This window comes from Phyllostomus discolor, chromosome 4 (genome assembly GCF_004126475.2).
Source record: "Phyllostomus discolor isolate MPI-MPIP mPhyDis1 chromosome 4, mPhyDis1.pri.v3, whole genome shotgun sequence".
NCBI lineage: Eukaryota > Metazoa > Chordata > Mammalia > Chiroptera > Phyllostomidae > Phyllostomus > Phyllostomus discolor.
The window spans coordinates 66,705,256-66,728,578 of NC_040906.2; the positions used below are offsets into that span (position 1 = coordinate 66,705,256).

The window sequence follows — 23,323 nt, forward strand, 5'->3', positions numbered from 1 at the left end:
TAAAACAAAGATCTGTCTCACACTACAGTAAAGGCAATAACCACTCTACACTAAATATTAAGTAAAGTATTCAAGGCTAAAACTAAAAACTTCATGCTGTGTTCAGACTGCAGGCAGCCTCTAGTTCCGGAGTAAGCAGTTACAACTCTGAGCTGCCATTACTTGGGAGTTATTGAAGGCCACTGAGAAGACAAGCAACGTCATCAAAGCAGTGTTTCAGGATGATTCATCTGCCATCAGTGTGGAGAACAGATTGGAAGGAGAACATCAAGGCAGCAAGGTAGTTCAAAGAGAAAAGCACAACATCAAGATAATTTCATGAACTAGTCCAAGTAGAAGTCTATAAATCATTGGTAAGAACAAATTGTTCTTCAGCTTTGAGATGCAAACCTATTACAAATGTTCATTCAACAAATATTTACTGAGGGCATGCAATGTTCATAATAGCCATCAATAGACTCTACCAGACATTCTGTGTCAAGTCTAAGACAAGATCGCTTATTATGGTCATGCTCATTTCACTGCACTTGGTGGACATATGACTAGCATAGACAACTTAAAGATCTTCAGAAAACCACTATAAAGTAAAAGTAAGAAAGAGTATCAAAACCAGATTGAAGTTTATTCAGTCATGTTGGATTTGTGCCTGATTTATGAAAGACACTCTGGTATATGGTTCCCTGACACACAGATGGATCTTAAGTCTTGAATACGTAGTGCTCTTAGTAAGAACAATAACAACAAAAATACACGGTAGCCTAAAAATTAAAAACAATCACAGTGGAAAAGGTTTAGATAAGGTACTATGTTAATTGAAAGGAAAAAAGGGTTACTTTCAGCTTGGGATTGCAAAAATCTTCAGTGACTTACTAGTAACTGAGCTATAAAATATATCAAAGTACATCAAAAATAATGTGTTAATTAATGGATTCAGGTCATTCTTGGTAAAATTATTAACTTTTAATGGCATTAGGTATTACAGACACGACAGTGATACATTCTGGCAAGATACATTACAGAACTCATGGGGCCAGAAGCAGGGCTGCCAATTGGACAGGCCCTTTCACGGTCACTGTGATTTCTAAATAGGGTTCTAAGTCAGAATCCTCAAGGCTCTGAATAGGTTCAGTCTACTATTTGTCTAACCTTAGTAATTGATAACATGCTCCTTAGAGTTCCGGTGGTCTTCAGAAAAAAAAACAGATAGGCTATGAGCCACTAATTCCTCCATTACACATAAGATCTACATTTGATGGATTGACAAATTCTATTATAAGATTTTATTTGAGAAATGTATTTTATGTAATAAGAATTCTAAAAACTTGAAAATATACTACATTATTTCTAAGATTGTTACCAACTCAAAAACTCTATGACTATCTGTTCAGCATTCCTTTCATTTGCTTTTTGTCATATAAGTACCAATTCTGAAATGTTATATGAGTTTTATCAATTAGACCACTTCATAGATTACCCTGAGTAATAATCTATGTTACTTTGTGTACCTTCTATAAAGAGTTGTAAAAAATATATAACATGACTTCCAATTCACTTGTAGCTCCTTTTGTCACAAGAAGAACTTTGAATTATAAAATATAACAATCATTGCAGCAGCCTGTTTATCTAAGTAGGTAAAAGTTTATATATTATCAATGTTAGTTAAGTTTATTCTAGTGTAAGTTACTTTCTAAAATATATATTCACATCTTCATAAAACAATAATTTAAAAAAAATTTTATCCTGGTACTAAAATTGAAAAGATGGAGAAGTATCTTTGCAGTAACATTCTGATCCAGGGGTAAAGGCTTCTTAATGTCACTACCAGCATTCTGACAAATTATTTTGTGATTTGGGACAAGCTATATCTTCACTCATCCTATACTTTTATGGCCATGGATCATTAAAAAAAATTAATGACAATGTTTATATTTGTTTCCTAAGGCTACTGTAACAAACCACCACAAATTTAGTGGCTGAAAACAACAGAAATTTATTTTCTCAAAGTTCAGGAGTCTAAAAGCCCAAAATCAACTTCAATAGGGTCATGACTCCTTCACAAGTGCTAGGGAAGAACCTAGAACCTAGCTTCTTCCTGTTGTGGAAGGCAAACTTTGACCTGTGGCAGCAAAACTCCAACCCATGCCTCCATTTTCACATGGTTTTCTTCCCACGAATCTCTCTGTCCACTCCTCTTATAAAAACATCAGTCATTTCACCTAGGGTCCACCCTAATTCAGTGATCTCACCTTAACTGATTACATCTGCAAAGATGCTATATCCAAATAAGGTCACAATCTGAGGTTTCAGATGGACATGAATTTTTTTCAAACACTTTCAACCCATTACAGTGGTTATGAAATATTCTACCAATTTGTATCAAATATGAAAAATATTAGCATATAAAATAATACACACATTCTTATTAATATTTTAAGTTATATAAAAAATCTTTGATGTTTTTAGCTGTTGGAAAACCTGTATTTGAAAACTTCATGCTTTCTTTACATATTAATCACATTTATACCCTGTTTATGTTTTATATGGATTTCCAGTTACAGTCTTGAGATATTTCTCTTTAGTCATAAATTACTTTAGAAACAAAAGTTGGATTCTTTTCTATAAATCTGTCCATCATGATAGCATTAAGCAAGTAATTAGTATTCCTTCTTTCATATATCTGATATTTGAGGTACTTCTAGGTATAGGAGACATCACAGTAAGCTAAATAGACTGACATTATTGTTGTCATGAGAAAAAAATAATTTAAACAAGTAAAATAGGTGGTAAAAAGTGAAGCTGGGAAAAGCAAAGCAAAAAGAAAGGATAGGGAGTCCAGGGTTAAGGAACAATTCACATTTTTAAATACTGTAGCCATGGAGGCCACCCTCTGTCACTTGCATTTGAGGAAATAACTGAAAGAGGAGAGGAAATATAAGCAAGACAGAAAGAAAACTGGAGAAACAACATTACAGACAAAAGAAAGCCAAGTGCAAAGGCTGTGAAGTGGAAGGATACCTGGAATATTCAAAGAATAGCAAAAAAAGCCTACATGAATGTAATGACATGAACACGTGGAAATTAACAAGATTTTGGTAATGTCAGCACAGATGGTAGAGAACTTGGTTAGGGCATTTAAGAATTTTAACTCTGACTCCAAGTGACAGAGAGCCAACAAAATGGTGAACAGAAAAATAACATTATCTAAAATGAGGTGTTTTTCTTAATTAGTTTTACTGATCTGCAGAGAATAGATTGTAGAGAATAGGTGGGCAAAAGTAGAAGTGAGGAGACAAGTATATTGTAAAGAACCCTGAATTCTGAATATATTTTAATGAAATAATAAATAGGATCTGCTCATATGGAATATGCAAGAAAGATAAAAGATAAGAATGAGTAAGACTTTAGGCTTAAAAACTGAACTGCAGGTGTTGCTAAAAACTAAGGTAGAGAAGACTGCAGGTAGGGAAGCTTTGAGTGGAATATTAAAAGTTCTTTTGAACACAGTAAGTTTGAGATGTCTCTTAGACTTCAAAAGAATATGTCAAGTGAGCTTTGGTCATAAATGTCTAAACATTAGGGAAAAGGTGTGAGGTGAACATATAAATTTAGGAGTTGTAAAATTCCTAAGGTAGCATATAAAGCAATGAGATCAGATTGGATGAAATCACCAAAAGAGTGAGCATAGATAAAGAACAGATCCATCTAATTCCATTTCCTGGGCAACCTGAACATTAAGAGTTGAAAAGAGAGCCCTGCCAAGGAGGCTGAGAAGGAGCACTCAGTCAATGGAGTAGAAAATCTGGACAGTGTGAGATCTTCTAAGACAAGTGACAAAAGTATTACAAAGATGTCTGAATGATGAACTATTTCAGATGTTATTCATAGTCAAGTAAGATAAAAGTTGAAAACTGGCTGTCAGATTTAGCAAGATGGAGGCTGTAAGTGGTCTTCATAAACATGTTTTTGGTGCAATCATGGTAGAAACTAACTGGAGTAGTTTGTATTTAAGAGACATAAACAAAAGCATGAGTACATAAAACGCTGTCAAAATAATTCTCTCTTAACTTCTCCACGGAGATGTCTGAAGATGAAGTAGTGCTTTGAGTGTAGGTCTCAGCATATAGTAGATGATAAGTGGTAGCTCTAATGACAGTGGAGATGTTGACAATGAAGCACACAAACCTTCTAATTCTACCAGTCTGCCAATTTTCTCAAGAACAATTTTTCACCTCCAGAAATCTGTCTTTTAAAATCCAGTTCATAGCTCATTTGATAAATAATGAGTAGAATTAGACATGCCCCCAAAAGGTACATTAATAATTAAATGATTACAACTCATATATTTAAAAAGGAGAGAAAACACTACATGAAAGTAAATAATGTATACAGTTATGAGTGGGGAATTAATAAAGATTTTTAATTTTTATCCTCCTTTTTAAGAGCCAGAGGAAGACATTTAAACAAATGATGATGTATTAGAAAATTGTACAGCCAGTAAAATTGTTTTAAGAAATATTTCATGATGCAGGAAAATGTCTAAAATGTAAATTCAGAGAAATAAAGCAGAATATAAAATGAATAATGTAGGATCACTATTATAAACATAAAAAATAAATCAAAATGTAATTATAATAAACTATATGTGATTGGCTTATAGTCTTTTTTATATCCTTTCTCGTATTTTTTACATTGACAAAATATTTTTATAAATAAAGACTTTGTCATGGTATATTGAAAGAAGAATTAATCATCCAAATAAGAAACCACATATTATATTTAAGTAATTTTTAATAGTAACAATATTTTAAAAGTGTTTTTGCCTAAAGAAATAAGGTATTTTTTTAGAACCTGTTGAGTCTTTAAAAAGTCTTCTCCCAATTGCAGCCAAAATTTTATATTTTACTCTACCTATGGAGTTTCCTTGTACCACTAAATGTATCATAGTATAGAAAGAGAATTTTACCACCACCTAGATTCTGTATATGCTTCACATTTTCTACACTGTTTAATATATTACATTTTTGAAACCAACCTTCCATGTATCTTCACATTTCAAAAATATAGACATAAAGCCAGCATACCCTTCTGCTCAGTATTTAATGGTGAATTTTAAGTACAAATGCAATTAAAATGTAAAAACTGTAAAAAATAAAAAGTGAGAGAATTTGTGATTAGAAAAGTACTTTAGTTAGCAGACATATTTTAATTAAATTACAAAATATTACGGTGAATAAGTATTCTCATTTACTAATGGTAAGATGTGAAGATTAATATGCTTTTCAGGAAGTCATTAGAAATATTGATCAAGAGACTTTTAAAACTATAAATGCCTTCCAAAATAAACCAAGTAATCAAGAATCTACCTGAAGAATATAATCAGCAACATTTTCAAAAATAATGTCATTAAAATGTTTATAACACTTAGTGGTAAAAAAATTAGAAGCAATCTACATAAAAATTAATGAAAAGTTAATTAAGGAAATTATAGTACATATATATGACAATATTACACAGCTTTTAAAACCATGTTTTGAAAGAATATCTCATGCAGGACAAAGAAGCCCATTCTATATTGACTGAAAAATTAAAATATTAAATTTTATTTTAGTATGATGCCAATTTGTGGGTGAAATTGCAGATTATTTTCCTCCTTTATTTTTATTTATATTTTAAACTTTTCTATAATAAATATTACTATAAAAATAAATAATGATTTTCTTTCTTTTTATTGAATTTATTGGGCTGACACTGATTAACAAAAATTATACAGGTTTCAGGTACACAATTCCACAACACATCATCTGTACATGTATTGTGTGCTCACCACTCCAATATTTTTTTTCAAATATAAAAAAATCATATTTTCATTTGCCTTTAGGTCAAAATGTCTAAAGAAGATGTGGTTACTAAGATTTGGATACTTTTCATCAATTTTACATTAATTATGTATAATATGCAACAAGTTCTAGAAAATACACTCAAATCTTTATAACTAAATCATTCATATAAGCAATAGAAAAAATGTATAGGTACATACTAAGAAATATTACATCAAAACATTCTTATTTCTAAGGCCCATGCCTTTTTTATTTACAAGAAATAAATGTTTCTGGACAGCTGGGGTTTTATTTTGAAAAAATAATAAACATGACTCTTTTTATAACATATACAAAAATCTTAAAATCTTAAAAGCTAAAGCCAAACACCTAAAAGAAAAAAAAAATTTCATGGCTTTGGCAGAGGGACAGATGTCTTAAATAAGACACCAAAATAACAATAAAGGGGAAAAATGATACTTCATCAAAATTAAAAACTTCTTCTCTTTGAAACATACGATTTTAAAAAATGTAAAAAGCAAGCCACAAATAAACCAATTACAAAATAGGCATAAAATGATATACAATATGTTTATAAAACAAGGCTGGGCAAAAAAAAAAAAATAAGATGCTCAATAACAGTAATTACCAAGACATGGAAATTAAAACCACAATGAGATCTTACAAACTCACTAAAATGGCTAAAATTGAAAATACTGCCTATGAAGTGTTTGCCAGGATGTAAAGTAACTAGAGCTCTCCTGCTTTGCTGATGGGAATACCAAATAGTTTAACAAGTTGGGAAAACAGACTGGCAATATCTTACAAAATTAAAATACACTCAGTATATGACTCAGCACTATGACTCCTTGATATTACCCAAGAGTTGTGAAAGCATATATCCACACAAACACTGATGTAATAATGTAGCAGCTTTATTCATATCAGCCATGGAAAGAATCCAAATGTCCATCAACAGGTAAATGGATAAACAACTTGTAATATACACATAAAATAGAATATTTCTCAGCAATAAAACCACTGATACACTCAACACCATGGATTAGTCTTAAAACCCTTAGAGTAAGCAAAAGTAGCCAGACATACAAGAGTTCACAGTGTGCATTTCCATCCACCAGATTTTCTACCATAGGCAAAACTAACTATAGCCACAAAAACCAGGTCAGCGGTTGTCTGGGGCTAGACTGGAGAAACTGACTGGACAATGATATGAGGGAACATTTTAGGGGTATCATCACTGTGGGGTTGAACCCTGGGATTCATGTGTCACAACTGGTCAAACTTTATACTTAAATTGAAGCATTCTATTATACTTCAATAAACTGTATTTAAAAATAATAATTCTTTTTTTATTTGTATCTTTTTTATTTATTTTCACAATGCTTTATAGTTTTATTTTTAAGATTTTATTTATTTATTTTTTAGAGAGGGAAGGGAGGGAGATAGAGAGAGAGAGAGAAACATCAAAGTGCGGTTGCTGGAGGTCATGGCCTGAAACCTAGGCATGTACCCTGACTAGGAATCGAACCTGCGACACTTAAAAATAATAATTCTTAACAAACTACTATCCTCAATCATTCCCCAAGCTATATTTACATAGAGCCTTGCTTATTAACTATGGGCCCTGTTATACAATGACATCACCCTATTCTTAGTAATTTTCCTTTATGATTTTTCATCTTTAAAACTTTCCCATATTACTTTCTCATATTCATTTTCCATCATCTCCATTTCTTTTTGTTCTACAGATTAAGTATACCACATACCTACATCCTTTTCAAAATTCCTCAGTCTAACTTTCATAAATATTCCTCTCTGTCCTCTGCATGTTGATTCATTCTACATCTCCTGCATGTTATGCATGCTCCATCAAGAGCTCTATTCAATGATAGCACTACCACATGTCAATACATTGTGATCTTATATGCCTCTGCATCTCACAGGCAGTACATCATATGCAACACGAGGCAGATTCTGGAGGAGAAAACATAGTCCCTTGGCCATAAATTTGCCAGTTTGGGCTGATGATAAAATTACATGGAATAATAAAGGATAAAGGATGCATATATTTACCACCACCAGCATCAAAAAGTTTGCCTTGATAATTGAGTTATTCCAAGTTTCCTAATCATTGATATAAACTAAATACTCTATAACCATAAAAACATTTGAAAAGTACAAAGCTAATCATACATTCATCCTTCATTTATTCAACAATTACTAATTAAGCACCCAATATGAGGCAGACACTGTTATAGATGTTAAGGACAAAAGTGGGCAAAACTGATAAAAATTCAACCTTAGCTAGCTGTCTCTGCTGCAACATAGCCCTTTAATGACAATGATTTCCAGTGGTTAGAGATCAAATTTGTCAATCTCCACTTCATAAGTAAACTATTTGGTAAATAGTTTTATGCCCAACTCTTTACTCAATCAACTCCAGTCTTTATGGAACCAAAAATCAGATTCTGCCTTCAAAAGACATATGATATTACTGAACTTTTTCTCCATATTTCATATATACTCTCTCTGACCATTCATTCATATAATTTTGAATTCATTTCTCCCTTTCTAAACACAAAAACAGGAACTTATCTTCTTTATCTTCCTAGCCTCAGTTCTGACACAAATCAAGCACTCAAATGTTCATTCATGAACTGTCTGCTATTTAACAATAATTACTTTTTAAAACAATCTTACTTGTCCCTACCAATTAATTTGCCAAGTGAATAATTTTAAATGGCTTAATATTCCACTTAATTACCATCTATTTCAAGTGCTTTTAATTACTGGATTAAACTTTACTGCCTGAGCCTTTATTTAAACAAAGATAAAACATCTTTGTGCTATTGTCTTGCATACATGTTAAACCACATCACATTCTCCTTTTACACTTCAGCTAAGGATCAACAGATCTTTCTTTGCCAGAAACCTTCAATTGGTTCCCCATTTCCTAGAGGACAAAGTTAAAAAATCCTTTCCCTGGCAAGCAAAATCCTTTAAAAACTGTCTTTATCCTAACTTTCAACTCAAAATCTAGAATTACCCTTCATGTTTATTTATCCTGCTCCAACGAATCAACTCATTGAACTCTTATAAACTTATTTTGGGAAAGACTATAGCTTTCTCTTTCCTTCTGACATCTACTCCCTCCCAATTTTTTGCATGACTACATAATTCACATACTTAAAGGCCACTGATATTAGTTTATTTAGGATCTCTCTTATAGCAGCCACTACTAGGCTATACAATTCTTAAAGACATATATTCTATTTGATTTAATTCTGTATATTTCATAGTACCTACCTGAATCCTTTATTGAATTTTTTAAAAAATATGTCAATTGTTCTGAAAAAAAATAGTGCATACACTGTTTACGAACTTTAGCTATTCTTTCTAAGCCTTCAGAGGCTTGGCCCCAAAGGAAACTGCTGAGAAAAATGACAACCTAAATTAACTAGACTACTGTAGAGACTCAATAAATGCAAAATTGCTAAAGTCTGAAATGAGGGATGGTAAGCCTACAGAATAATTTTCTTCCAAGTTATAATAAGGTGTTTGTATACAAGGTCAGTGGCCTGTTCTTTCTTTGTCCTTCAAAAATATCCCTATTTGTAAAAATATTTTACAAATAGTGCATAAATATTATGATTTCTCTACCTAAAGAGTCTAGGCATGCATGCGTGAGACAGGGACACACATAACACAGTGGTTCAAAATCTGGGCTCAAAAGTGTGACCAAAAAGGCTGTGAGTCCTTTGTTCCCTCTTACCACTTTTGTGACCTCGAGAAACTTAATTAACTTTTCTAGGTCTCAGTTTCTTATATGTAAATGAGCATAATAATAGTACCTACCCTCCATGCTACCTTGAAAATTAATGGAAATTATGTATATAAAGCACACAGCACAGTAAACGTAATAATTTTTCAATATTACAGTATATTTCTACTTCTGACATTGATATATCTGTGTGGAACAGAAAGATCACAGTAAATTATGAATAAAATTATGAAAGAACAAAGCAAATATCAAGGGTTAAAGTTTTATAAGGCCTATTAATATTTGAACACTATTTATAAACTTTATTAAAAATTATCTGAAAAATTTCTGCCCTTAATCCAAGTTGACTAAGTCTGTATGCCCCACTTTTTATATGTCTGTAAATATTATCGCTTGAAAATCCCAGTGATCCTCATAATTTATTCAGGGCAATTCCAATACTGACAATGCATTTTAATCAATCATACTCTTGTACCTGCTTCCAAAAGGTGAAGCCATATATTTAAAAAGAAAAAAAAATGGTGTTAGTTTTAACACCATAATTAATCAGTTTCTAGTTTCCTGTCATATCTGTACACTGGAATTTTCACCTGAGCCACCAAAAATTAATCAAACAAAATCAACATTTACTGCTTAATAAATGAGTATGATGCTAGGTATTAATGTTATGAGGAAATTATTTAGGAAAAAAAGAACAAAAGAAGGGACTGATACAATAGCCCATTGTCAAAAATCCAAGAGAACAAGGCTACATAGGATCCTAGATTATAAGAACACACCAGTCAGTTTCCCAGGCAGGACCAGGGGAAACATGTGGGTATCAAATTGAGGTAATCAGTCAACAGCTCCCCTCATTTTCTTGATTCCCCCCTCTTCCAGAGGGAGGAGCCATGGGAGAATCTTGGGGAACACAAGTGGATAAGAGTAATTTTATAGAAACTTTAAATGCTAGATAAGTTAATACAGTTTTATGAAAGATATGAACCCTAGGAATTATTTTCTTGGCTGAAGTTGCTACCTATTAACCAGGCAGATCTGTCTCTGAGAGTGAAGACAAAATAATCGATACAGATTTTCAGAATATGTACTCCATATACATATCTGAATCAAAGCATGGTACTTAAATCTCAATGCAAAGTTGCAGTTAATTAATGACCAAGTCCTTTGCTGAACTTACACTCCCACAGTATAGAAACCAAATCCTATTCTACTGGCTGTCCAAATTCTGGCATGTCCCCTTAACCTCACTGTGAAATAACAGAAGATAGATATGTTGGTCTGTAATCAGTTTCCTAGCACAGAGCAGCTATAACCCTTGAATTTCCCAAGACAGCCCTCAGGAGCATGTTTTGTTCTAATATTTGTCTTTGATCTTGGATCCTGACACAGAGCTCCTAAGTCCCTTGGAATTCCCTGGGTGACAGGAATGTCTTTTGTTGCTAAGAGTTAGCAACTCTTAGTGGGTTCCTGGGGTTGGTCACCAGAAAGACCAAGCCCTGATTAGAAGCTTTGAACTTTCAGCTTCACCACTCAAGCTCCAAGAAGGGTAAAGAGATTGGAGATAGATCATATCCATGTGTTAAAGCCTCCCAAAAGTACAGGGTGTGGAGAGCTTCTGGGTTGGTGAATGTATCTACATAACAAGAAGGCAGCAAACCCACCTCCACGGAAACAGAAGCTCCTGCACTTAAGACTCTTCTGGACCTCATCCTAATATTGCTTCATCTGGCTGTTCATTTATATTCTTACTATATTTTTATAATAAACTGGTAAACATAAGTAATTGTTTCCATGAGTTCTGTCAGATATTCTGGCAAGCCCAAATAACAGGACATGGAAACCATGATTTATAAGTGGTTGGTCAGAAATACAGGTGACAACCTGGTACTTGCAATTGGTGACTGAAGTGAAGGCAATCTTCTGGGACTGAGTCCTTAACTTGTAGGATCTGATGCCAACTCCAGGTGGACAGTGTCAGAATTTTAGGACACCTAGCTGATGTCTTAGAGAATTGCTTAGTGTGGGAAAAACCCACATGTCTGTACTTACAAAGTTTTTTTGTGTATGACTAAAGAAGAAACAGAAAATTGTTTTCCCAAACTCATTCTCTTTTTTTTTTAAAGATTTTATTTATTTATTTTTAGAGAGGGAAGGGAGGGAGATAGAGATAGAGGCAGAGAGATAGAGAGAAACATCAATGTGCGGTTGCTGGGGGTTATGGCCTGCAACCCAGGAATGTACCCTGGCTGGGAATCGAACCTGGGACACTTTGGTTCCCAGCCCACGCTCAATCCACTGAGCTACGCCAGCCAGGGCTCCCAAACTCATTCTGCCTCAGTTTCCTCATATGTAAAAGAAAAAATAACAAATGCTTACTTCACAGAATTTTTGAAGTGGGGAGGGATTAACTAATTAGACTTGTGACTTATTAGATTAGTCAATAACATAGTCACTGTTAAAATTTTTGGCTAATGCACTTATCTTTGTTTACATATAAGCAGCAATTTCTTATTTCCCCCTTTTTCAAATTACAGTTTAATTTTATTTCTTAAGTATGTACAATACATTTAAGGTTCAGGATCAGGTAAAGAAAGGTGGTTTCCTTCCCTTCTTAAACATGGTAACTGTATATCCCGTCTGCACCCTGTGATGATGAGAAGGCCCTTCCACAGCTCCTGAAGCAGACCCCTTCCTGTTGTGTCACCTCCATGTCACCAGTGCCCATGTCAGAGTACACACTATCTATGGATGGACCACAAGTTCATACCTAACTTAAATGGCTCACTCTCCATAGTTTCATTTTATTTTTTAATTAATTTATTTTACTTTTTTCTTGTTTCATTTTAAAAAATAGCTACAAACAGAATCCTTCATTTGAAGACTAGCATAAGTTTTTTTTTTTAACCTGATTCATAATCATTACATTGTGCTCATGGTAACTGAGGCCCAGAGAGGTTAATTACTTACCTGAGGACATAAGCCCTTAGTGAGGAAGCAAGGAGTAAGACTTGATATTGCACAGTGACCATGCAAAACTGCCAAACCACCTCATATTTCCCCAGCGCTTGTAGCACTTGAGTCTCTAAGATTGAAACATGTCTATGTGCTTCCATAAAGTCATTAAAATAAGTATTTTTATAGCATCATTCAATAATTAATGTATAAAATAGTAATGATGACTCAGCAACAAAGATTCAATTATATTCTATATACTCCATTTAATAAAGAATAATATAACCATTTTAGAAAGAAAAGTCCATAAAAGTTGATGATTTTTAAGTTTGATATTTAGAGTTTAATTAACATACCCAACTTCCTACGAAACAATTCCATTCAGTTGCTTAAAGGGTGTCTCAAACTCAACATGTCTAAAATAAACTCAATGTCTACACTCAAATCATCACCTGCTATATTCTCTTCTCTTTCAAGAAATTGAATCAATGTCCTATAAGAAACTCAAGACTTGTCCTTGACATTTTCATCTCCTGCAACCATCAGAGCCAATCAAGTATCTAGCTCTCTTGTTCCCACATCTCAAATACCTCTTCATTTTACCCACTTCTTTTATATCTCACTGCCACTCTGCTTTAAGCAAGCATCATTTCCTGAACAGAATTCATGGAATGCTGCCGCAGCTTCCTACTCAGCCTCCTGAAGAGACTGGCTCTTCTCCAAGCCATTCTCCTCACTAAATCCATAGTGATCTTTCCACAACATAAATGTGATCATATCTGCTTTTTTAAACCCATTCAGTGGCTTCCCAACTTTTAAGGCCATTCAGTGGCTCTTATTCATTTAGTCATCTATAAGGTATAATAAGCACATCAAATCTATATCAAAACAACTCTAGAACCCTAGTAATGGCCCACATTCAGGTAAAATATTCATCCCATCCCATGTTCCTTCTCTCTCCACAAAAAGGGCCAACTAAATCCCATATTCATAATTAGCCTCACTTGCTTTGTATAAATTTTGTTGCATCTAGATATATCCTTAAAATGTATATTTTCAAATTTAATTGATTTTAGCTTTTCAAACTGTATCACACTATATATCATCTTTCAGGGACATAACTTTTATACTTAATTTACTGTTGTATCATCAAGATTTTGTCATATTGGTACAAGTAACTGCAGTTCATTCATTTTGACTACTATATACTAATCCCTTATATATTGATATACCACTGTTCATTCATCAGCTTTTCCAATGATGGCGATATGGTTTATTTTCCACTTTTATTTTTATGAACAGTAGTATGATGAAGTATGTATGTATGTGGAAAACATTTTGTTGAGTGACCCATATGACTAAGAGTAATGGTTCATACACAAATGTTCAGATTTGAAAGATAATGCCAAACTGCTATCTGAAGTTATTATAAAATATGGAGATGTATCACTTCCAATAATTAGTATTATTAGCCTTTTTAATTTTGTCAACTGAATAGATATAAATATGTAATTGTAGCCTTGGTCTATATTTCCCTGATCAAAACTGATGTTCAATATTTCTTTGTAAGTTTTTCTGCTATATGTGTTCCCTTTCTTAAGAAATGTCTATTCATGTCTCTAGCCCATTTGTTCCCTTGGGGCTATTTTGGCTTATCTTATTAATAGCAGGTGTTCTTTATATATATTTGACAATAATCTCTCAGATGCATGTTCTTTGAACATCAACAATTGTAACTTGTCTTTCCACTTTAGTTTATTTTTTAATAAACCAACTCTCATTTTTTTTTGTCTTGACATTAATACATCCAAAGTTTATCTTGGTTTCTGACATGAAGTACACATCCAATTTCAACTGTTTTCCACACGGATTACCATGTTATTTTCAGCTCCATTTACTGAACAGCCCTTCTTTCCTCCATTGATATGTAGTGCTTCCTCTGTCATATACCAAATATTCCAAACATATGTGAGTCTACCCCTAGGGTCTCTATTTTGCTCCACTGGACATTTTTTCTACCCTTTGTGTCCCTGTACCAATGCTGCCATTTAATCACTCTATTTTTATAAGACTGCTGTATTTCTCTCCTCAAGAGGTTTTTTGGGTATTCAGTAATCTTTAGAACTTCATAAACTAATTATTTCCTTTTTAATGTTTTACACCTCTTCTTAAATGCTACACCCTCTGTGAAATTTTATCTAATACCCTAGATCTATTTTCCTCTACTCAGAGCATGCCTCTTTCTTATCCCAATACACAATATACTCTTTGTGTTTATCATCATTTCTAAATTACATTTTTAGAGAAAGATAGATAAATGTTTACTTTCTAATTGACTATAAGCTCTAAGATAGTGGGGACCTTATTCTCTTTTATCTTCAGGTTTCACCACATAGTAGACACTTAACAAATGATTTTCACAAGAGTTACTTTTTCCTTTGGAGCCTCATGCAGAATAACTGCTTCTTCTTGTCCCCTACTGTGGACCCTATTCACCCTGGACAGCAAAGCCCGCTGAAGCCTCCTCATTCAGACCTTTCAGTCATCATCTCAATACATAGCAGATACTGATTAAAAAAAAGTCACCATGAGCCAATACTCCACTGAGGGTCTTGTATACACATCTCATTTAACTCTCAAGGCAACCCTGTGAAGCAAAATTTATTGCCCCTAAGGTTCTCATTTTAGTGAGAACACAAGGATTTTATTAAGAAATTTGTCAAAAGTCATATAACAGCTTCAATGGGGAGGAGGTAATAGCCAGGATGCAGAACAGAGCCTGGGCTTTTAACCTGGTGGTAATCCTCTTACAGCACTTGTGAACTCAGATGACATTATTATACATTTGCTTAGGATTTGTTTTTCCTTTGCCCATTATTGAGCTATATTCTTTTTTCTTTTTTAAATTAAGATTTAATTGATATATAACATTGTGTAAGTTTAAGTTATACAACATATTTACTTCATAGGCACATAAATAATTGATGATGCGATAAATAAGTAAACATTTCTAAAAATTAATTCAGAGTATATGCTAATATTGGATACTTAAACACAGTTTAAAATTTAACATTTAGAACTATAAGGGATCTTAGAAACCACCATGCCCAAATGCTTTCTTTTAATATTAGAGACACTTAGGTCCCAAAAGATTAACTGTTTTAAAAAGTCAAAAGGCCTTCTCTTGGCATATTTTGAACATAAAAATTTCAGTTAAGTAAATTTTGAGCACCAGCATCTGCCTATAAATAAAATATATTATAACTATATGACACAATTTCCCAAATGAAATAACATTCTGAAATAATAAGTAAAAAATAGAAAATGTAGAGTTCCAGCCAAGGTGGAGGTGTAGGTAAATACACTTCGCTTCCTTGCACAACCAAAATAAGGATAACAACAAATTTAAAAAACAAAAACAGCCCTGGCTGGTGTGGCTCAGTGGATTGAGTGCCAGCCTGCAAACCAAAGGGTCACTGGTTTGATTTCCAGTCAAGGCACATGCCTGGGTTTCAGGCCACGTCCCCAGTAGGGGGTGCACGAGAGGCAACCACACATTGATGTTTCTCTCCCTCCTCTTCTCCTTCCTTTCTCCTCTCTCTAAAACTAAATAAAATCTTTTTTAAAAAATTAAATAAATAAATAAACAAAGACAAAAGCAACCAGAACTGCAAGAAAATCAAACTGTATGAAAGTCCAACAACCAAGGATTTAAGGAAGCAGCATTCATCCATACTGATAGGAGGGACAGAGATGGTAAGCTGGAGCTATGAGGACACATGACAAGGTGGTAGCTGCTAGACCTGGAGTGGCTGAGGCCACAGCTGGTGGACAAGGATACCTCAATTTGTGTGCAGATAAGCCAGATGAACAACTGAGGAGTGAGGCAGACCATGCAACCCAGGGTTCCAGCACCAGAAACTAAAGCCTCAAAACCTCTGGCTGTAAAAACCTGTGGATATTTGGGTAGCAGGAAAAACTTCCAGTCTCATAGGAGAATCCATTGGAGGAGGCAGCAGGGTCCTAGAAAGTACACAAGCCCACTCAGCCAGGAGTCAGTGCCTGAAAGAGCACAATCTGCTCATAGGAAGTGGGGGTAATGACTGAAAACTGAGCGAGAGCCAAGCAAGTGGCATTGTTCCCTCTCTGACCCCTCCCCCACATACAGCATTACAAGGCAGTGAAGTGGGTTGCCCTGCCCTTGTGAATACCTAAGACTCCGTCCCTTACTATGTAACAGGTACACCAAGACAAATAAATGTGGCCCAAATGAAAGAACAAGATCAAAACTCCAGAAAAATAACTAAGCAACCAAGAGATAGACAACTTATCTGATGCAAAGTTCAAAACATTGGCAATCAAGGTGCTCACAGAAATGATTGAATATGGTTGCAAAATAAAGGAAGAAGTGAAGGCTGTGCAAAGTGAAATACAGAAAAATATACAGGGAACGAACAACAAAGGGAAGGAAACTGGGACTCAAATCAGTGATTTGGGACAAAAGGATGAAATAAACATCCAACTGAAGCAGAATGAAGAAACAAGAATTCAAAAAAAATGAGGAGAGGCTGAGGAACCTCTGGGACAACTTTATATGTTCCAACATCTGAACCACAGGGGTGTCAGAAAGAGAAGAGGAGGAGCAAGAAATTGAAAACTTACTAGAAAAAATAATGAAGGAAAATGTCAGTGTGGGAAAGGAACTAGACATGCAAGTCCAGGAACCTCAGAAAGTCCCAAACAAGTTGAATCCAAGGAGAAAAACACCAAGATACATCATCATTAAGTTACTCAAGATTAAAGGTAAGGAGAGAATCTTAAAAGCAGCAAGAGGAAAGGAGAGAGTTATCTACAGAGGAGTGCCCATAAGACTATCATCTGATTTCTTAAGAGAAAACTTACAGGCAAGAAGGGCTGGAAAGAAGTATTTGAAGACATGAAAGACAGGGACCTACATCCAAGATTACTCTATCCAGCAAAGCTATCATTTAGAATGGAAGGGCAGATTAAGTGCTTCCCAGATAAGGTCAAGTTAAAGGAGTTCATTATCACCAAGCCCTTATTATATGAAATGTTAAAATGACTTATCTAAGAAAAAAAAGATTAAAAAACTATGAACAGTAAAATGAAAACAAACTCACAACTATCAACAACTGAACCTAAAAATCAAAAACAAACTAAGCGAACAACTAGAACAGGAACAGAAACACAGAAATGGAGATCATATGGAAGGCTATCAGTGGAGGGAGGGAGAATGGGGAAAAAAAGAACAGGAAATAAGAAACAAAACTGGTAGGCACAAAATAGACAGGGGTGGTTAAGAGTAGTGTAGGAAATGGAGAAGCCAAATAACTTATCTGTATGACCGGTGGACATGAATTAAGGGGGCGGGAATGCAGGAGGGAGGAAGGTGCAGGGTGGGGGGAAATAAAGGGGAGGAAAAATGGGACAACTGTAATAGCATAATCAATAAAATGTACTTTAAAAATAAATAAAATGTGCAATACTATTAAAAAGAAAGTAATTAAACCCCTAAAGTCTACTTTACATTTACTCAAGACAAATATAATGTATAACTAAACAAGTCTTAAAAATAAAAAGAATATGGCTTAATTTTATAATTTAAGTACAAGGAAAAATTACTGTTTTTGTCTTGCATCATCACATTTCACCATTTGAGGTTTAATCTGAGCATTAAGGACTTAAATCAGCAAAACTGTACTTTTTTGATAGTTGTAGAAAAGAATTTCATAATTTTGCTGAATCAGATTATAACATTTTTGTGACCAATCTAGATGTCTCCATTCAACAAATGATAAAGTGATCATTCCAAACTGATGTAATCCATCAAAAATACATTTGTACTTCAGTCAAGCAGTAATTCAACTGATTCTAACAAAGAAGCAAAGAAGGTGATTTATTCTGGGATTTTAATCACAGACCAGCAAATCAATCTCCATGTTCATTTATCAAAAACCAATAGACTCATAATGGTCTCCTCTTTGAATAGTCCTAGTATAAAGGTACAAAAGATGCACATAAACTACTTAAATGGGCCTAAGTGTAGTCACTACCAAAGTACTTTTCTCAACTTTTGAAGTGGTTGAAAATTACAGTGAGAAAGCTAGATTCATTTTAAAAAGAGGAAGATAACCAGAATTTCTCTAGTTGAGCAAGAACATTATTATAATCTAAAGCAAACTCGTGATATCCTAAATACTTTTTTAACAAAAATTAATTTTCGGAAATGCTCTTTCCTCTTTCCTAAACCTTATAAAATTAGATAGTATCAATGAGACCTGTTCATTAGCATATTTTGATTAATAAATAATTTCAAAAATATCTATACTACTAAAAAGAGATTATGTTTATTAAATAAATGCAAATCTCAAGTTCAGAATATATATTCACTCTTCCTAAAGGTACAAACATTTCAAATAAGACTCAAAGTTTACTTTTTGCCATATTTATGAAGAAAGCTTTTTCTAAGCAGAAAATTAATGTAAGCTAGATTTCAAGGGGAAAAATGCTTAATTCCATGAGAATAAAAATAATGTGAAGCACTTTTAATACTTTAGAAGCACTCATTTGCTAGGAATAGTTCAAAAATATCTTTGCAGACTAGAAGTCAGCAAAAAGCACAGAGAAAATTATTTGAAATAATTGCAGGAAATGAATATGTGTGACTTCACTTAATAAATCCCACTTACATATATCACTATGTTTCTTTGGAATTCACTCTTTGCTAGTCATTGAAACTGGTCTCAAAAGAGGTAAATACTGAGTTAAAGTGACCTTATGATATATTTTAAATTATCTTTTGCCCTTAATACAGGGCAACAACCTGATGGCCCTCAAGTTGGATTTGGTCACCAATACACCAATGTGTGTTTTGTTTAAAAAGTGTTTATTTGTTTGATTATATTTGGAAGTCTTTAGGGGTGCCATGTGCATTCCACTTTGCTACAGTCCCCACCATCTCACTTCAGTCAGTTTTTCTTCTCTCTGTTATATGCTTGGTCTCTAAGGGATTTTCCTTCTGGAAGCCTATAGTTAAAATTCTGTACAATTTGAATGTTCACTGAATTAGTTTTTCCATACAGTCACAGAACATAGGAATTACTAGAATTGGAACATACCCTAGAGGTTAGTTTACTGTCCTCATTTCTTCTAACAAGATACTGAGGGCAAGAAAAGTAGAGTAGCCTTACCATAGTTAAATGCACATTAATAGTTCTGCCAAAATGTTCTTCTAACTCAATAAGCTTAAACAACCCCAATTCTGAAGTTCCATGTTTTGTCATGAGTCGCCACCATTCTCTCATCTCTATAAATGTAGCATTTGCTTCAGAAGCACTTACCCCTGAGAGCAGGTAGCAGGGATCTCTCCTTCTTGTCATCACATTTGTTACATTCACTGAAGTACAGGAGTAAGAAGACATCAACCAGAACCCACATCAGTGAAGTGGCCAGAACCACCTTGCAGTAAACAAACCTCCTCATGTCTTTCCTTGCTTTCTAGTTAAAAAATAGACTGAAGACAGATGCTACTGTGATAAATCCAAGCCACAGCGGTGAACTCCACGATGAAAGCAAAATACACCCCACTGTTTAAAAAAAAAAGAAAAGAAAATTTTATCACCATATAGTTTCTTTTGCATGAAGAAGACATAACATGAAATATATGACTTACTTAATGTGCCCATATATATCAGCACTTGACCTTGAAATTCAGAATTAAAAATCCAAACAAATAAAAGTTGTACATAAGCCAGGTGGCTAAAATTTGAACAGTCAATCCTAGATATGCTACTACTCTGCTGGGCCCTTAGCAACTATTCGATTTCTTCAACTCGTACTGTCTCCTCCTTAAATCCCCATCATAACATTCTGTAGAGCACCAAGTTGTCCAATGATGAAGCTCTGAATTAACCCTGCTTCAGCTCTTTCAAGGAGTTAATGAGGTTGAAATAGAAATCATCCTGGGACACAATATATCATAACGGCTCACAGTTGACCTTTATACACAGATGGTATTGGGTCTATTTACTTCATAGTTATGGGAGCCTAAGTTTTTTTTCCCTTTGTAAAATGAGAATAACAATGCAAAACCTAAAGATTTGCTATGAGGAGTAGGTACAATAACACTTGTAAACTATCTTGCAGAAGACAATGTTAACATACAGAAGAAAAACATTCTTAAATTCTCAAAAAGCGCAGTCACATGAAATAAGTCATTAATTATTAAGCCTTAAAGCCCCATCTGGTCTGCAGAGAAAGTTTATCTACAGCAGATGTTTATTTTAAAATAAATAGCATATATTTAAAAATATTATTACAGGAGAAACAACATATTACTGTATAGTGACTTAAAATAACCAGATTAAGAATTCTAAATGGAATAAGAACAAATATACACAACTATTGAGTGATATTTGAAAACAGTATAGGATTAATACCATATACATATTTGTTCTATTTACACTGTGTAGGACAATAAGGACCTGGTTAATTCCATCTACACAGTGTGTTTGTGCATATGTAGATATGTATGTATGTATGCATACAGCATATATATACTGTATATATGTACACACACATATGTATACATATATGTATACTCATACTATATATGTATATGTATACTGTATATATACTACCCTTTTTGTATACTATATGTATACAGTGTGTATATATATATATATACTAAATCCAATCTATTCTCATGTCATTTGCTACATTTAAAAAATATCAACTGAAGTATAAATGTATTGATGTGAATAAGTAACACAGTTTTCACAGATATTCAGGGAGAAGAGCTTTTAAATACAAAAACATTCAGAATATTTTATAAAAATTTGTCTCAAAATTAAAACATCAAAGTGCAATTTGCTGAGGCACAGTTCTTTAAATTAATGGCAGCTGACTTTGTATAATAAAGCAACACAAATACTGTTGCCTGTTACAACCTATCCAGACTCGTAACCAATTCAAAATTTATATAAAGTGACAGTTTAAAAAATCATTATACTGAAGGGTCTACATTCAATATTTACATAAAATTTATAATTATTCAGAATATTTTTTTAAAAAAGAAAGAAGCCAACTGTGCAAATTTAAGGAATACATTATATTTAAGGTTTGTCTGCTTGTTATTTCTCTTGAGAAAGTGGTGTTCAAATTACTTATTTCATTTTGAATTCATTGTTCTGTAAAAATTATAGCTAACCATTGGAACTCAGTCTCTAAACCTTGGATTACAAGAGAAAAGTTTCCGTGTGTGTGTGTGTGTGTGTGCGTGTATACACACTCCATATATGTATACACACACACATATATAATTTCCTCTTACCCTGTGTATAATTTACTGAAAATGAATGTGAAACAATTTCAGTTATCAAATTTTCTGTCTTTTTGGGGGGGAATAGGTCCATTCAATTTATCTTAGAAAAAAAATGTCTCTTGGAAAAGTGTATATAAGACTGGTGGTTACCAAAAGTCCATTCCCAGATTATAAGGAATACCTTAAAATAAAAGATCCTATATTAAAGTTTCTATATGTTATATAAAATTCTTTATTATAAAGATCAATAATAAAGTAATAAACACCATTCCTGGATATGTCATAAAGTGAAAAGATGACTTCAAAGGAAAAGATACGTGATGATGGAAGCAGAGGTGGAAGTGATGGGGCCGTAAACCAAGGAATGGGGGTGGAGATGGCTGACAAGCAGGATTCTTCTCTAGGACCTCCTGAAGGAACTGGCCCTGCCAACACTTGATTTTAGCCCAGTGAGAATCAGTTTGAACTTTCGACATGCAGAAATGAGTCCTATCCAAAGAAGAGGAATTACACTATGGAAATTGTACCACCTGCTTTTCTGGATATGTTTCCTTCAGGAAACAAGAACTTTCTATGTGATCTCACAAACACAGTAGTTACAAAGAAACCTTACTCCGTAAAAGCTACAAGAGCTCCTTCCCTTAAATTGATACCTCTGAGGTAGCTATTACTGCTCCAGGAACCAGGAACCATGGAAACAGCTCCACAGGTCTGACTGGTCACCTCCATCCCCCAACACACTGCACTCAAAAATATTCTAAAAGTTATTTGATCCCAGTCTAAATAATATATATCTATTGTGTGTCCTCTGGATTTTCTGAATTGATCACAACCAAGAATATTTCTAAATCAACATATCTACAGGGTATACAAGCAGTCCTCTTATTAGCCAACCCCCCTCTTCTGTGGGAACCACAGAGGTCAAGAATAAGGAAACTGGCCATACAAATGACCTCTCTCAACAGGAAGACAGTGATCCCCCAAAAGAATATGATCCTGGGCAATTTTCTCTCCTTCTCCATGGATCCTCTCCAGCCTCTGAGTCTCCTGAAATCCATTTCATCCCTATGGGAAAAGAAATGAACATGAAGAAGGACAAGATGAAGTCATTATGGCAAATAGTCTTTTGCCATTCAAGGTGTCCTCCATCAGAAAATAATTCAGAACACTTGCTAAAGAAAATCAAAGCCAAAGTGTTAGTAGAAATTTTTTTACAAAAAAAAACACATAATCAAGTCAAAAACCATACCATTGTTAGTACGAGAACAACTGGGAATGCATCCCAGAATGGGGACCAGTGGATTTGGAACATAACGGAATTTGTAGAGACAGCATGTATACTGGAGAGAATAAGGTCATGGCCAAAAGCCCTGATTGACAAGCATTTATCAAAAAATGTGTCTAAATCAC

At 33.9% G+C, this 23,323-nt stretch overlaps 1 protein-coding gene across 5 annotated transcripts in view; it reads right to left on the minus strand.

Annotated features, from left to right (window-relative positions):
* GALNT13 (polypeptide N-acetylgalactosaminyltransferase 13) overlaps positions 1–23,323 on the minus strand; it is a 494,468-nt gene that overhangs the window by 407,513 nt on the left and 63,632 nt on the right. For all 5 annotated transcript variants that reach the window (XM_036023469.1, XM_028510990.2, XM_036023467.1 and 2 more), the window contains one exon: positions 19,932–20,177. In XM_036023469.1, coding sequence (XP_035879362.1) covers positions 19,932–20,073 — 142 coding nt within the window. In that variant the 5' untranslated portion in view covers positions 20,074–20,177. The remainder of the gene's footprint in view (positions 1–19,931; positions 20,178–23,323) is intronic.